The sequence below is a fragment of the Arachis ipaensis genome, chromosome B7 (assembly GCF_059453495.1).
Source record: "Arachis ipaensis isolate K30076 ecotype BB chromosome B7, ASM5945349v1, whole genome shotgun sequence".
In the NCBI taxonomy this organism is placed as follows: domain Eukaryota; kingdom Viridiplantae; phylum Streptophyta; class Magnoliopsida; order Fabales; family Fabaceae; genus Arachis; species Arachis ipaensis.
The window spans coordinates 137,837,921-137,855,111 of NC_142442.1; the positions used below are offsets into that span (position 1 = coordinate 137,837,921).

At 34.4% G+C, this 17,191-nt stretch overlaps 1 protein-coding gene across 1 annotated transcript; it reads left to right on the forward strand.

Moving 5' to 3' along the window:
* Window positions 1-13,697: 13,697 nt before the first annotated feature.
* On the forward strand, window positions 13,698-14,876 carry LOC148554309 (uncharacterized). Its single transcript, XM_088493197.1, has one exon. It carries the CDS (start codon window positions 13,698-13,700, stop codon window positions 14,874-14,876), a length of 1,179 nt encoding a protein of 392 aa, XP_088349323.1.
* The last annotated feature ends 2,315 nt before the right edge of the window (window positions 14,877-17,191 follow it).

Consider the following 17,191-nt stretch of genomic DNA (forward strand, 5'->3'; position numbering starts at 1 on the left):
TTCTGAGAAGATGACCCGAGGAGGATGCGAATCCCCGTGGTTCCCTTTGATCACCTTGGCTAACCTCTCTCCATCTAAAGCCTCATTCCGAAGCATAGGAGACAGAGACTTCTGTCCAGTCACCATGTCGCGGAGGGAAAACTTTTGAAAGCCATGTTTTTCCTTGGAAACCCTAGTACCCTCCTCCTTCTCACCAGATACAAACCCCCGACGCTCTCCCCCCTAGTTCTACCGCCGGCATTATCGGTTACCTCACTGTGTGTCACCCTCTTCGTGAACCTCCCGCTCACTCCGTCACTCATACCTAAATCCTAACAAAAAGAGTACAGAAAGAGTACCTTACACTAATTAACTTAATTCTTATAATTGTAAATTCATAAATATTTTATTATTGTTAGAATATTATTGATTTATTAGTTGATATTACATTATTATTATTATATTTATGTGATTTTTTTTTAAAAAAAAATTTAATTTTTAAATTTTTTTTTAAATTTTTATCTTATGAATCCAATTATTCAATCTAAATCAATTTATTCTTAATCAATTTGATTTAGTAAAGGTACACACAAAAAATGTTAAAATGAACTAATTTAAATCAATTATAATTTAATTGGTTCAATTTTTATTTTACTCCAAATCTAAACCGATTCATTTCGCCAATACTCTTAAAACATGCGCCAAAACCTCGTTATAGTAAGAGGATAATCAGCTTATTATATAACCTACTTCCTGATAATAAGTTTCATATGAAGGCATTATTTTCAGAATAATAGAATTGCACTATGTTACCCTTTCTTGCTTTTCTATTGGTATCTAATAAGCAATAACATCTTGTTTGTTTATTCTACATCATAAAAATTAATTTGTCTTTTGATACTCAATTTATATTTGAATAAAAATAACTACCGTAATTGTTTTGCTTACAAAAATCAGTTTCGAAAAGAATAGTTTTGATAATTAAATTAAATGACATGCTTTAACATTAAATTTTTAATTTTGTAGAAGCTTCAAAAGTTACTTTTTGAACTTTTAACTTATGAAAAATAATAGTATTAATGTTTGGTGTAATTTTTAAAATTAAATTGTAACTTTCTAAAAAATTTTTTAAGTACTTATAGAAAAATTAAAAAAATGACTTCTTTCATAATAAAAATCTTTTTATCATATTTCTTTTAAAATAAGTATTTTTAGAATTAAAAAATTAAATATAAAATTACTTATTTATAAGCTACTTTTAATATAAATTATTTATCCAAACTGGACCATAGTCTTGTTTGAAGCTGATATTGCGATTCGAACAAAGACACTCCGACTTGAGTCAGTGAGTATTTTTATATGTTAATCAAAATTCACTACAACATTTTGGGTCTATGACCACGATTTTTTTGGTCACGATAAAAAATCGTGACCATAGACCCTCTATGGCCACGGTTTTTTAGGGTGACAAAAGAAAATCTATGGCCACGGTTTTTTTGGAAAGGGTGACCATAGAGTACCTATGGTCACGGTTTTTTAAAAAAGGGTGGCCTAAAAGGGTCTATGATTACGATTTTTTACAGTGACCAAAAAAGGTCTATGGTCACGGTTGTTTACAGTGACCAAAAAGGGGTTATGATCACGATTTTTCAAAAAAGGGTGACCTAAAATGGTCTATGGTCACGGTTTTGGGGTGGCCTAAAAGGGTCTATGGTCACGATTTTGGGAGGTGGCCTAAAGGTGTCTATGGTCACGGTTTTTTACAGTGACCAAAAAGGGGCTATGGTTACGGTTTTTTAAAAAAGGGTGACCTAAAAGGGTCTATGGTCACGGTTTTAGGGTGACCTAAAGGGGCCTATAGTCACGATTTTGGGGATGGCCTAAAAAGGTCTATGGTCACGGTTTTGGGGGTGACTTAAAGGGGCCTATGGTCACAATTTTGGGGGTGGCCTAAAAGCGTCTATGGTCACGGTTTTGGGGGTGACCTAAAGGTGTCTATGGTCATAGTTTTTTACAGTGACCAAAAAGGGTCTATGGTCACGGTTTTTCAGAAGGGTGGCCTAAAAGGGTCTATGGTCACGATTTTGGGGGTGACCTAATGGCGTCTATGGTCACGATTTTTTACAGTGACAAAAAAAGATCTATGGTCACGGTTTTTTTGGAAGGATGACCTAAAGGGGTCTATAGACACAGTTTTAATAATTTGAGTTTGAATTAATTAAAATTTTTATGTATTTTTTTATTATTTTAAATATTTTTTCTTTTTAAAATTAAAAAATTTTAATAATTAAAAACTAATAATAATTTTATATAAAGGGGGGATCATCGCGTTTAAATTCAACGGGTTCAACTAATTGAGGTAGGGGGTTTAATTTAAATGGTTTTAATCTAAGAATGCCTACAAAGTTTATTGAATTACTGCAAATAGGATTAATGGCTATGAGTAATTGATTGATTATATGAATGTTGGATTGTGGTTGTGATTGTGTTTGGTTTTGTGATTGAATTGATTATAACTAAGTGTGGTAGATGATTGGATTATTGACTGTTGGCTGTTGAAATGGTTGTTTGGTATATTGCTATGGCTGTAAAAGTGACTCGAGACTAGTTGAGAATTGTGGTTTTGACTGATTATGTATAATTGGTTGAGGCTGAGATAATCATTCGATATATTTGATATTGAATTGAAAATTGTTGAAGAATTAGGACCTAAAAGACTAAACTATTATTAAGAATCTGGTTTTCAAAATAGAATGGTAACTTTGAAGACGACCCAGTAATTTGCTAGTGATCGAAATGGTATGAGATTAAAATCTGAGTAAACTTGAACAAGTGTAGTTGTTAGGATTTAAATTTGAAGGTTTCGTATTAAATGAAGAATTAGTTATGATTTTTCAAAGTTAAGCCGTGAAATCTGATTTTCTGCCTTTAAATGAAAACAGTAACTTTGAAAGGTTGTAACTAATTATGTAATAATCGGAATTGTATAAGACTAAATCTGGGTTAAACTTGGGAATATAAGGAACTAAACTGAAAAATTTGAGACCTTTTTGTTAAGGAAAAGTCTAGGGGGCCAGCAATTTTTGTGTTTTCTGGCCAGCACTTAAGCATCAAAACAAAAGTGAATGATCTCCCACCATTAGATGTAATCTCACACCATTAAAAATACTATTGATGGCCAATTGATGGTTATAAAACACCAAAATTGCTGCCCCCTAGCATTCCTCTTTTGTTAAATATACAATTTATGGCGAATTTTTAAAGTTAGGTTGTTAAATCTGTCCTGCAGCGGAAAAGGTCAAACAAGGTAGTAACTTGTTTATCTTGCTACGACTTCTACAAGTTGAGTTTTGGAGCGAAACTAATTTTGTTATAAAATTTGATTAACTTGGTTTATTGCTTTAAAGCTTCAACTTCCAATAGGGTTTAAGGATTGGGAGTTGTAAATTTTTGAATATTGGTGGTCAAAGCTAAAAAGAAACAGATTTCAGCAAGCTATGCATCAACTTCCAATAGTTGTAACTCTTAGAATCGAATAGAAATTGGGTTGCAACCAAGACACAATTGTTTCTGGATGAGCTAGGAGTTTCCAAACCAAAATTTAGCTTAATTGGAGTTTTGTAATAAAAGTTATTCAAATTGAAAGGTACTAAACTTGTTGGTTTCTAAAACAGATTTTGAGTCATTTTTACTTAACTTTCAGGTTATGTAACTTCTTCTTTAAAAATGGTATTAACCCATAACTAATTGAGAAAGAAACCTGGATGAGTGAAGTTAAATTATATTAATTTTTAAGGTCATTGGATTTAACTTGGATTTTATATGGAATTTTGAATGTTGTACGCTACTGCTGTTTTTTGTTTTAAAGACACTGCAGTGCAGTCATGGTTTAGCGAGCTTGATCAAAATGTTGTTGCAACAAGTTAATCCTAGTATGAGTGCAGAACAAGTGCAAGTAATGATAGAAGCTTCCCAACAATCTCCGCCTGATGCAAGTAGTGCACCAAATGATGCGTGGCGAAGCATTCCTCCTTCACTAGGATCGAACCATGTGTCAAAAGATATGGAAGTAAGTACTGTCAAAATTAGTAGTTAAATTAATAGTGGCTGATTGCTTAATAGTGACTGATTGCTGTTGATGTTAATTTTATTGTTGATTTTATTGGCCTTAAGCGAATCTACAATAGAATCTAGTTCGTTATCAAATTAAACATTTCAACCACTATATAAAATATTTGCACTATTTTATCAAATTAAAAAGATGTTACATGGTCATCAAATTGGACATTTGGCTACGTATTGAATAGAAGAGTAAGAAACTAATTACGAACTAAGATGCATAACCTACCATTGTTTCTTTTCAGAAGGTATAGAAAAATAGATAAAGCAATAATAATATATGAAGGTGAAAGGGTAGCAATCAACATTGAATCAGTACTCAGTAATATATAGCAGTAATATATAGCAATCAGAATTATTATTATTTTAAATTTGACTTTGTCTATTGATTTCACACTCGATCTGATTTTTCTGTTTCGCTGGTGTTGATTACTTGATTTGTTTGATGGGTTGGAAGCTAATAATAGTATTTCGGTATTACCTTGTTTTTTAAGCTTCTATTTTGGTTGTGGTTGTTTCTTTGTGTTGGATTTTTTTCAATTTTAAGCGACTTTAACAGGGAAGTTGAAGTTCCACTCAAAGATAGATTAAAAACATATAAACATTACCAAATGACTCAAAACCTTAGCAAATGCTCCTTGTTATTTAGTGTGTACTAGCTATTATATGTGTGAGGTATATATGTTTTTATGATATATTTTTTTTCCTAAGTTGAAGAAGAATAAATGTAGGTGTTTATGTCTAATGTGACTTTATTTTGCATGTTAATGAAGCAGGTGCTGAGCTTTCAAATGGTAAAGTGGCTAAAACAAAAGTTCTCGAACGTTGAGAAGAAAGAATAGCAATACCTGAAACAATCTATCCTAGCAGAGTCTAAGTTGTATTGCTCTCATGCCTGTGGAACAATTCTGTTAATAGTGTCTATTTAGTGTTAGTGTATATATCGCTGTATAAAACTAAGATTGAGACAAGTGTATTCACTCAACTATATTGATATGTTAGCTGGTTACTTTAATTACAACTTATCTTAATTGTTGATTATCTTTTTTTATTTTTAGATTTATTTTGTAATTATCATCATTTTGTGATGTGATTATGCTTAAAAAAAATTAAATTTCATAAAACAAAATAGGCTATGGTCACGGTTTTGTGGGGTGACCATAGATAAGCTATGGTCACGGTAAAAAAACCGTGACCATAGATAAGGCTATGGTCACAGTTTTAAGGTGGGATGACCATAGAGGCTATGGTCACGGTGAAAACCGTGGCCATAGATAGGGCTATGGTCACGGTTTTAAGTGGGGTGACCATAGAGGCTATGGTCACGGTAAAAACCGTGACTATAGATAAGACTATGATCACGGTTTTAAGGTGGGGTGACCATATATAAGGCTATGGTCACGGTTTTAAGAAAGGGTGACCATAGAGGCTATGGTCACGGCCAAAACCATGACCATAGATATGGCTATGGTCACAATTAAAAACCGTGGCCTAAAGTGTCAGAATTTGAAAATTGTAATCGTGATCATAAAAACTGTGACCATAGATAAAAAAACTGTGACCATAGATCTATGGCCACGGCAGAATAGGCCACGGTAAAAAACCGTAATCATAGGTCCAAAACCGTGGCCATAGATCTATGATCACCCTTTTCACTAGCTATGATCACTTACTGTGACTATAGACTTTTTTTTTATATATAAATTACTTATTTATAAGTTACTTTTAATATAAATTATTTATCTAAACTGGACCATAGTCTTGTTTGGACCTGATATTGCGATTCGAACAAAGACACTCCGACTTAAGTCAGTGAATATTTTTATGTGTTAGTCAAGATTGTGTGTTTTCCTTTATAATATTTTTGAGACGTTATGATATAGCCGTTTTACGATTTTAATCTCATAATTTGGTAACGTCTTTATTTATTTATTATCTTTTATAGTTTTTAATTATTATTCGTTAAGCTTTATTGAACGCATAATTGGATATTTCATATTATCTAAACCTTGTCCATAACAAGTCTATTATTTTCTCCTCAAATATAAGTATATAACCACTTGTTTTTCAACAGATCGTATGAAAGATATAAACACTTTATTATAAGTGATGATGTTCCTAAAAAAACACACACTGATTATTTTAATGAAAACACTCAATCCTCTTATCTCTTCATTCTCTTATAAATTGCTATCTTCTTATCCTTATGACTTTAATCTTCTTTTATCAATCAATGAAGCGGGGCCAACTGCATATATAGTCCAATTCAAAGATAAGATGTCATTAACAGGGTGAAAAGATCCTTAGCGAGGATCCGTTTTTGTTCAACCAAAAAAGAGAATTAAAAAAAAATGAAAAGAAAAGATGCAACATGCAAGCCTTCATATCATGTCTTAGTCTAAATGTCTAATACAATACAATATATAGTCTGGTGCCTTCGTGCGATGTAAATTGCTGATAATGACTAAAGACAATTAAAATGAAGAAAAAGAACCAAATTATTTTTTTTTGTTTACCCAAATGGTATCCCTCAATTCGACAAGTTAAGAATCAAATTATTTATTGTTAGAATTAGATAAACAACATTTAAAGATCTGTAGTTGGTTAATAAGTTGATGCAACAAGCAGGATTTAAACTCTTTGACATTTGTTTAAGTGGACTAGTAAATTGACCACTTAATCGACCCATGGTGATTTGTTCTTGAAGTTATTATGAGCTCCACATAAGCTAAGGCCTAAGCTTCGTTCAACCCTTTTTTTCGGTCATAGTACAGGGAAAACCCCCTCCTACTAACTCAAGCGAGTTTTTCTAGAGATTGGATTAGGCTTAGGCCCTTTTCAGCCCAAGATAATACTGTAAAAATCTGTTGGTGGGCCCAAAACAAATCACTATTTATCTGTTTAAACAAACACAGGAAGCTGACCCAAAAAAGAAACAATGGAAGCATGACCTAGATAAAAAAGAAAACAACACACGAAGAATTTGACTCCCTCAAAACTTTTCTTTACTTTCCGAAAAGCCAATCAGTTTGGGGTCATCACTGATTCAATATATCCTGAATGAATCCAAAAGAAAAGCCCATGGATCTGAAGTTTTATTGATTATGAGACCTCTAGTTTTGAAAGACCATTTTGTTTTTTATAAAAGAAAAAGTCTCCTTGTTAAGACTGGGAAAACATCCCGTCCAAAAAAAAAAGTTTAGAAAACATAAAATATTAAAAATAAAAGAAGAATGAGACGGGGAGACCCCCACTCCCCTAGTGACTAAAGGTTTGTCCTAATCCAGATTGACTCTAAATATACACTGAGTCTATTATTTAGACTCTAATCCGATCCTAAACTCGATAAAATCTAAACATTTTCGTGTCACAATTATAACGGATAAAAACCGTGCCTTTAAAACTTTAACAATAATTTATAAAAAAAACTTAGAGTAATTACCTAAATCAGTCCCCAAGAATTTTAAAAGCGGACACTTTAGTCCCCAAAAAAAATTAATACACAGATCAATCCCCAAGGTTTTACTTTGACGGACAAATCAGTTCCCAATTCATTTTTCTTGGGAACTAAAATGTCCGTTTTTAAAATCCTTGGAGACTGATTTGTCCGCCAAAATAAAACATTGGAGATTGATCTGTGTATTAATTTTTCTTGGGGACTAAAGTGTCCGCTTTTAAAATCTTTGGGGATTGATTTGGGTAATTACTCAAAAACTTATTTATAAAAAAACTTAAGATGCACTTATTTATAAAGAAGAAACTTGTTACCGAGAAGTTGATATCTATATTTGAACTTAAATTTGTCCATAAATTCTAATTCAACAAGTGTGATTAAAAATAAAACAATAAGCTTATAATTAATATAACATAATATTGGAATTAATTTAAAAATATATATATTTTTTAGTACCCTTAAAGTGTACATGGGTCGGGTGAAGTTGAGTTCGTTTTGATTGGATCCGGCCCTAAATAATGACCGGGTCTATTTTTAAGACCCGAACTCGGCACTAGACTCGATAAAACCACACCAAATTAACCCCTAAAATATTCGAATCCGGGTCGGGTCTTCGGACCAGACCGGACCATGTACACCCCTACTAGTAACTAGTGCATGCCAATGCAATTTTTTTTTCATTGGCAAGTTTCTGTACTATGCTATACTATATACTGCCTTCATTTAAATATTTTTTATTTTAAAATTTTGATACGTTTATAATTTTTTTTGAGTGTCTAATACATTTATAATTTAATATAGAATATGAATTATATCTAAAATTATTTCAATTTCTAGTATACCAAAATTTTAAAATGGAGTAATGCTCTTTGATCTATTATCCATTAGGTTCAAAGAAGTCAAATAATTGATGCATTGAAAATTGTTCTCCAGAAAAAAACATAAAAGAAAAAAGGGCAGAAAATTGTTGTTTTATTAAGAGATTTTTTAAAAATAGAAATAAAACAAAAACTAGCCATTTTTTTTCTCTCTATACTGTGTAGTCTCTAACATTTTTTTTAACATTCCAACCAACAAGATGACCGAAGATGAAACTCCAATTAAACAAAAAATAACAAATCAGGAGCGAGACTTACTTCAACGAAGTGTTAAGAAGGTGTGGAAAGATGAAAAACGTTTCTTTGATACCACTGCTCTGGTGCCAAGAGTTGAGGAATGGATGCAAGAAAATGAAGAAGAAGTTGGCAACAAGACTGACACTGATATGGGGAGTGGCAAAAATGAAGGAGAAGGCTACAACAGGACCTACGCTGACATGGTGACTGGCGGAACTGAAGAAGAAAATCGGAATCGGACATATGCTAATATAATGACCGGTGAAGCACTAGAGTCGGATGATGAAACCCTAGATTCCAAAGAGGAGGAGAAGCACGAGAAAGCTGTATCTGAAATAGGAAATATGGATAATGAGACAGAGGAGCAGAAAAAAGAAAATAATAAAGCGGATATTATAGTAGAAGATATCGGTCAGGGGCTATTCAACATAGTTATAAATGAGGAAGCCAACAGGGAACTATAAAAATCATTGTGGAGACCCAAATTGTTAAACTCATGGGAAGGAAAATCGGTAATGCAGCAATGAAGAGGAGGATTGAAAACCTGTAGGAAAGGTTGGTTGAGCTCGATGTTATAAACCTTAGGAATGAGTTTTACTGAGTCAAGTTCTATTCTCAAGAAGACTTGAATTTTTCTCTTTTAAAAAGATCATGGAAGATATATGATCACTACTTAGCGATAAGGCTTTTGGAACCCGATTTCAACCCTCTCCTAACCATTGTTGATAAGATCACAACATGGATAACACTTTTGGGACTACCTATAGAGCTCTACAATGAAAAAATTCTCAGAAAAATTAGAGGCCTAATAGGAAAAATATGTAAGATAGGTTACAACACTTCACACTTATGTAGAGAAAAATTTGCTCGATTATGTGTGGAAGTTGATTTAACCAAGCTTCTGTTGGAAAGGTATATGGTGAATGGAAAAATTTATCAAGTGGAATATAAAGGCATTCACCAAATATGTTTTACGTGTGGTAAAGCTGACCATGAACAAAAAATATTGCGCCATATGGAGGGAAAGGAATGAGACAACTAATGAGGCCAACAAAGAAAAAATTCTTAAAAAAGCAGAGGAAACTAGAGCGACAAAGAAGCACACAGAGCAAGAAAAGAAAACTATCCAACCAACAAAAGATAAAGGTAAGGTTGTGATGGAAATAGATAGAAACAATTTTGGTCCATGGATGGTGGTTCAAAAACAAAGAAAAAGCAAAAGAGAGAATGGAAAAGATGGGGCTGCCCAAGCCATGGGGAAAAAAAAGGAAAAAAATACTATCTCCAATTCAAGATTTAGTGTCCTAAACACATATGCAAATTTCCAAGAAGAAAAAGCAATGGAAATGAAAAATCAGGAGGATTACAACAGAAACAAGACCACCAATGCACAAGCCAAAATTAGCAACAACAGAAACCATCAAAGAGCACACAATAACAAAGAGTCACACAACAAAAAAAACATCAAAGAGATATACACCAAAGGAAAAAACATAGACTAACATGCAAAAGGAAATGGCCAACAACAAACAAACAGATGGCAACAACAACAACACATATAGAGAAGTAAGTGACAAAAACTACACACACAAGATGACTAAAAACAACAATGATAACCATATGAAGGAAGACAATATCATTAATCTAGAACTTATTGAAGAAGAATTTGAAGGGAAGCAAGACAAACAGCCTCAAAATGGAGAAGATGAACCCCCAAATACAGGAGAAAAGGAAAGATACATAAAAGAGGTTATGGAAACTGATATGAAAAAACTAATCAGGGATGTCTATTTCAAAATACCTGATTATAGCATTTTGAGAGACAGAGAATCTGCTGATATGCAGATCAACTAAGCCTTTCCTTGATTTGATGTTTATTCTCTCATGGAATGTGAGAGGAGCGGCTAGCAAGGCTTTTAGCTGCACCTGTAAAAAGATTTGCGAACAGTATAAACCTGACCTGGTTATTCTTATGGAAATGAAGATTAGTGGTGAAAGAGCTAAGAATGTTTTATGAAATTTGGATTTCAAAAATTATATCATTGAAGAAGTGGAAGGGTATGTTGGTGGAATCTGGATCCGTTGGAATGATAATGCTTTTACTATCACCATTTTGGAGACTAATAATCAATTCATTCATGTTAAGATCGAAGTGCCTGGTAAGAAAGATGAATTCTTAACAGTTGTGTACGCTAGTCCACCCCTTCACATTAGAAAACTCCTTTGGCCGAGGCTTCAAAACATTGCTCGATGCATTTCTAAACCTTGAGTCTTGGTTGGTGATTGGAATGAAATCAAAGAAGCAAATGAGAAAAATGGAGGCAGCCTGGTGGATACCAGAAGCTACAACCAATTTGTCAATTGGATAAACAGCTGCAGATTTATCGATTTGGGCTTTATAGGGAGTAGATATACTTTGAAAGACTTTGTATGGAATGGATATGATAGAGTCTTTAAAAGGCTGGATAGGGCGCCCTCTAATACGTAATGAAGGCTCAAGTACCAAAAAGCGGTTGTGAGAGTTCTTCCTAGAACAAACTTCGACCATCACCCTCTCCTCATAAAGGACAACACCGACATCAACCAAAGAGAGAATAGATCTTTCAGATTCGAAATTGTGTGGAATTTTCACCCGGAATATGAATCCTTCTTGAACAACCATTGAAGAAAATAGAAATAGTAACAATCTCAACTCGGCCTTATCCAACGTTAGAGAAGAGCTCAAAAGGTGGAATCCGGAAACGTTTGAAAACATCCTTAAAACCAAAAAGAACTATTTTAAACAGGTTGGCAGATACTCAAAGAAGCAACAGCTACGATTGCAATCGTTTTCTGGATGAACTCGAAGCATCCCTCAATAAGGAGCTCAATGAGATTGACGGAAGAAAATCATCGGTTCGGAATTTTCACAAAAATAATCTCATCGAAGTATAGATCCAAACCAACAATTAACCCTCAATCAAATTTTAATTTATTTGTCGCAATGCGAACCAATAAAAACCGAGAGTATTTAAATCTCGGGCTATCTCTCAAAGAAATTGCAGGGAAGTGTGCATCTTTTGGGGGGGGGGTTTAGATTGATGAACAAGAAATGTAAATGTGCAAGAAAGTAAAGCTAACAACTAAGATAATATAAATACTAAAAGACACTCATGACAAGGATTAAGAGTCAAGATTTCTTATCCTAGACCATTGACCACAACATGGTAATTACAAAGGGTTAATTCCACTTAGTTATCCTCTAACATCGGAGGGTGAAGTCAAGTGGACATAATTGATCCTAAAACCAACTAACAACCCTAAATTACCAATCACACTGGACATCAATAATATCAAGGAACCTAAGTCCTCGATACCAGACCAAGAGTGCTAAAAATCTACCATAAAACTAAGCCAAATATTTTATCAAACACTTGCTGTGCAGAAAAATAAATCATGGTAAATTTCATGAATTAGTAAAATATACAACTACCCAATGCAAGAAAACAATAATAACAACTAAATCAAGCAACCATAAATATAAAAACATGAAATTGCATTAAATGAAAATCAAAATCAACAAGAGTTCATAAACATAAAAGTGACCAAATTGAGAAATTAACAAGAACTAAGAAAATTAAAGAAATAAAACAAGAAAAAGTAAAGAAAACTACATCAAAACAAGTATTTATCCCTAAATATAAGAGAAAATTAAGCACAAAATCCTAAATTCTAGAAAGAAGAGAGAGTTTCTCTCTCTAGAAATCTAACCTAAAACATGGCTAAAATTAAACTATGACCACTTGGTTCATTCCCCCTTCAATCCCTGGTTCAATAGCATTAAAAATGGGTTGAATTGGGCCCAAAATGCTTCAGAAATCGCTGGTCACGTGTTTCCTTAAGTGAGTCACATTTTTTTGTGTTCTACGTGTGTGGGGATCTTAACACATGTCCGCCATAGAAAATTGTATATCATTTTGAAGCTCCAGTTGTTAGCTTTCTAATGCCACTAAAACCACCTCATTTAGAGTTCTATAGCTCAAGTTATGATCACTTTAGTACAAAGAGGTCAGGATTGACAGCTCTACAAATCCTTCACTTCTTCATGAACTTCTTTACTTTTGCATGATTTTCCTTCATCCTTCCAAGCAATCCTTGCCTCCTAAACTTTAAATAACTTACCCAAACACATCAAAGTATCAAATGAAATAGAAGTGAAATTAAAAATAGCAATTTTAAGCATAAAAAGCATGGTTTTCATCACTAAGCACAATTAGGAGAAATTCACAAAACTATGCTATTTCAATGAATAAATACAAGAGAAGTCAATAAAATCCACCCAATTAAAGCAAGTCCTAAGTTAATATCCTAATTTTTGGTTTCAGCTGTCCAGGTGTCACAACCCCAGGTAATATTGGGTGAATCCTTTTTTTTAACACAGGTGTTTCGCGGTCTTCCTTTGTTTTAAACCATTCAACCAGCTCATGCGTTTGACTGTTGACAATTCGACTCTGTTTCCTGCTGTCATTCATTCCCGATTTCAATCAAAGTATGGTACACAAAAAAATTTATTTACTAATATATATCCACTGACCCACTAAAGTATATGTTTCTTTAGGATAATTATAGTTATATATTTATATTTATATTTATAGTTAAATAATATAATGTATATAATATAATGTAATGTAATATAATATAGTTATAGTTATATAGTTTTAGTTATATAGTTATTATTATTATTATTATATAATTGTATAATATATAATAATAATATACAATATAAAATATACTATTACTTGCATGTAGTTTTTTTTATGTATTTGTTTATATATATAAATTATAATATATATTTTATTTATAATTTATAATCATAATTTATAATTTATATTCTTCATTCTCCATTGTGTTCTACTGTATGCTTTTGTTTGTGCATTTAAGTAGAGCGACACTCACGGTGTAGGAACCCACACCAACTAGAGAAATACTTCTACCTTTTACAGAGAATTTCCACTTTCGTGTCTAGGAAAGAACCTCACTATCGATTTGGAATGTCCCGAGCAACAATCGAAGAGGTTGATCATGCCTTCCACGTTGGGCATCATAGCGATGAGGCCAATTTCAACATTCCTGCCTTGCCAACCGACGTCATTTTGAAGATTTTTCTTTGTTCTGATGCAAAAACGATAGGAAGGGGGAGGTGTATGTCGCGCGATTGGTACGACAGATTGAACCGGGAGAATAACATGGTGACTCATTTCAAATCGGTTGGTGGGAAAGCAGTGGTTCTTCACTTGGACAACCCCCTGAGAGATGCTGATTGTGGGAGGCTTTCCATGTTTGTCTTTGAAACTCGTGTAGCCGTTCCGGTTGCGGCTCCTCTGGAATGGACCTGGTTTTCCCTGGTGGGAACAGACTCCGGCAAGGTATGTGCAAGATTCTCAATAGACGGTCATTCGAGTTCATTGATCACTTGGGATCCGTTGGGTTCTTGGAGGTCTGTTATTGCTGATCCCGGGTCTAACGGTTACCACTATAACCACCGTGATGACTGCTCTGCTTATGCCTTTCTCAGCATGGTGGGTTGTGATGCTTATAAGATTCTCAGTCTGACGAAGCGTAATCTGGCAAGTCCTGGATACGACGTGCAGATGTATCTCTCGACTACGGGTCGGTGGAGTAGCGCTGTCCGGACCCTGCCAATGATCGATAGACTGAGCAGTGGGTATGCCGTGGTCAGCAGCTGGATTTTTTGGGTCAATTGTGAAGGTAGATTCACGAAGACACCGGTCTCCATGGTTCGATTTGCAACTATGGACTCCGCGTGGGATGAGATAGAGATAGGCGCAGGCGCATGTGTGGATCATCCCACCTTGATTGGCCACGATGATTATGTGGATTTAGTAACGTATGAGCGGTCTGCTTTGAGATTTGGAGTGCATGTCATGATCATCAACCTTAGACATATTGGCGCAATGGCGTGCGTTCGACATCTCTTTATTGGTGTCGCTAACATGATGGAAACACCCTCTTTGAAGATAGGCCGCGATCTCCTCGGGATCAGCCACTGTGTCTGCGGGTTTGACGATGCTGCGGCGTCGCTTGATGAGGTTGTTTCGGTTGCCCAGTTCCGCTCCATTGGTCTGAACGACGGAGTTGTGAAGTTTATTGGAAGCATTACATGGCCTGGAGTTGTTTTCATCAGGGGGTGCATGGGGTTTTCTATATAAGTCTGACTATTGCTGATTATCGTGTTGTTCTTTTACGCGATGTGTTTTCCTCTTTGATCCAGTTAGTTTTTTGTATGCACTTGCTGAACAAGTTGGTGGTTTTCCAATTGTAGTATTTAGGTTTGGCCCCCGAGTTTAATGCATCATTTTCCGGGGGCTGATGGGTTTGATATGATTTAGAACTTTTGTCTCCATGTCTCTTGATCTATGAATGTTTCATGTTTTATTTATCTTTTATAAATCCCGCTTTTTATTCCCTGGTTATCATGTAACGTGTTGGGTATTGTTTATTGGTGATACTAGACCTGGATTTGGTGGTTATGATAATGGTTGGTTTGGCCAAGTACCTTGTGTTGCGGTTACTTTTCCTCTCTTTGAAACATATCGTAACTTACTCACAGCCTGCCTGCTCCGTTGGGCTGCCGTTTTCAACCCGCCATTTCAATCCAAATGCATCAATAGATGCATCATGATTCTTTCAGGCATAACCGGCCTTTTCTCCTCACATGGGCCCAATCTATTGCATTTGTAACTGTGGTTTGGATTAGCATTGGCCCACACTTAAGATATGACCTAATCCTACTGCAACGACCCCCCCTCATTTCGTATCCGCTTGAAACCCTTGCCTCGGCCATCGCTCGCGGCTAACAGGTTGGCACAACAATGCCTCTCTGTGATCGTACCGCCGGTCCTTCTTTTCGCCGTTATCGTGGCTATTGCTCCTCACCGTGGCCAGGACACTTTTATTTTGCATTTTACCTCGGTAATTCCTGATTCATCCCTTCTATTGTTGTTTTCTTTTTTATTTTTTTATTTTTTTCATTGTTCTCACAAATTTAACCCCCTCCGACGGTTTTGATGCTATGCTCGGTTTGTGTTGTTCAAGAAATCTCATTTTCCAACATCATGCATGGAAAAATCTTTTGTTTCAACTAATGCTGGACTATCCCGTTTGTTGATTCCGACTAATTTCGTTGACCGCATCTGTTAATACCATTCACTTTTGAGCTACCTCTTCCGCGCTGCAGCTCTGGCTTTTGTGCGGCAATGCTTAGTTAATGAACTTCGAGGATATACGCTTTCCTGGCGCTGCTTTCCTTGACTGTGGCCTTCTCACTGCGCAGGTTATTAGTCAACTATGCTTTTTGCCTATAATGATCATAGTTATAATAATACCATCAAATATTATTCATCCTCACTAATAGTTAAACACAGGATATCCTTTTCTTGCAGTAAAGATTAGGGTGATGCAATTAATAATTAAAGACTTATTTTTATCTTTTCTTCATCATCGTATCACGCATTATATATATTATACAAATGAAATGACGATTAAATAGCCACATATGCCATATGACATATTAAAGAATCGTTAAATTGACATTTGTCAACTAACTCATGTAACACAACAATGATTTCTATGGATTTATTAGTTCAGTCTCTGTATATAGTTATTATATCTTTATTTTACAACTACAAATCCAAGGTGACTTTCATTCCGGGGGAAAAACATAAAAAACCACTAATTATTGAGCCAATATAAATTAAGATCCATTTTTTTTATTTATCACTTTTTTATTGTCTATTAAAAATTAAGATTTAAGATTTAGATTTTAGATATACAACATAGTTTTTAAAAAAAAAAACCTGATTCGTTTTTAAAATTAAAAAATTTTAACAGATTTTTTACAAACCCAATATGAATTTTGGCAATATTTTTTAAATGCTAATCAAACTTGCATAGGGACGGTTATTATAGACATGATAGCATGCGCTAAAAGAAAAAGAGCTGTATGTGGTGAATTCATGTATTCTCTGTTTTGATTTTCTCTTCTAAGTTTTTAAAGATCTTCTTAGCCCAGATAAAGTTTTACATGTCTTGTTGTTGCAGTGCGTCGTTTTTAATTGGGACTAAGGCAATGTGTGCTTTGGCAAGAGATCGAAAAACAGTTTGGGCTTCTATTCATCAACCATGCAGTGAAGTGTTTGAACTCCTGGATCAGTTGTACTCGCTCGAAGGTGGCAGAACTGTTTATTGTCGCCAAGCTTCTGAGGCATATGAGGTACCAGTCTACCAATCTATTCACTTTTGTGCACGTCATAATCTTGCCTATTGCAACATGTCAGTTTTATTCTTCCTGAGATTGTGTTCTGATCAGTCGATATTTTATACAATCATGCTTTTATATAACTAAATGTTCCTTTATGCATGGCAAAATCAAGTTGCACTGTTGATGATCCCTACTAATCTGATTTAGGTTGCATATCTTTACCTATTTAACGATCTGATTTAGCTTGAATACATTTAGCTTATT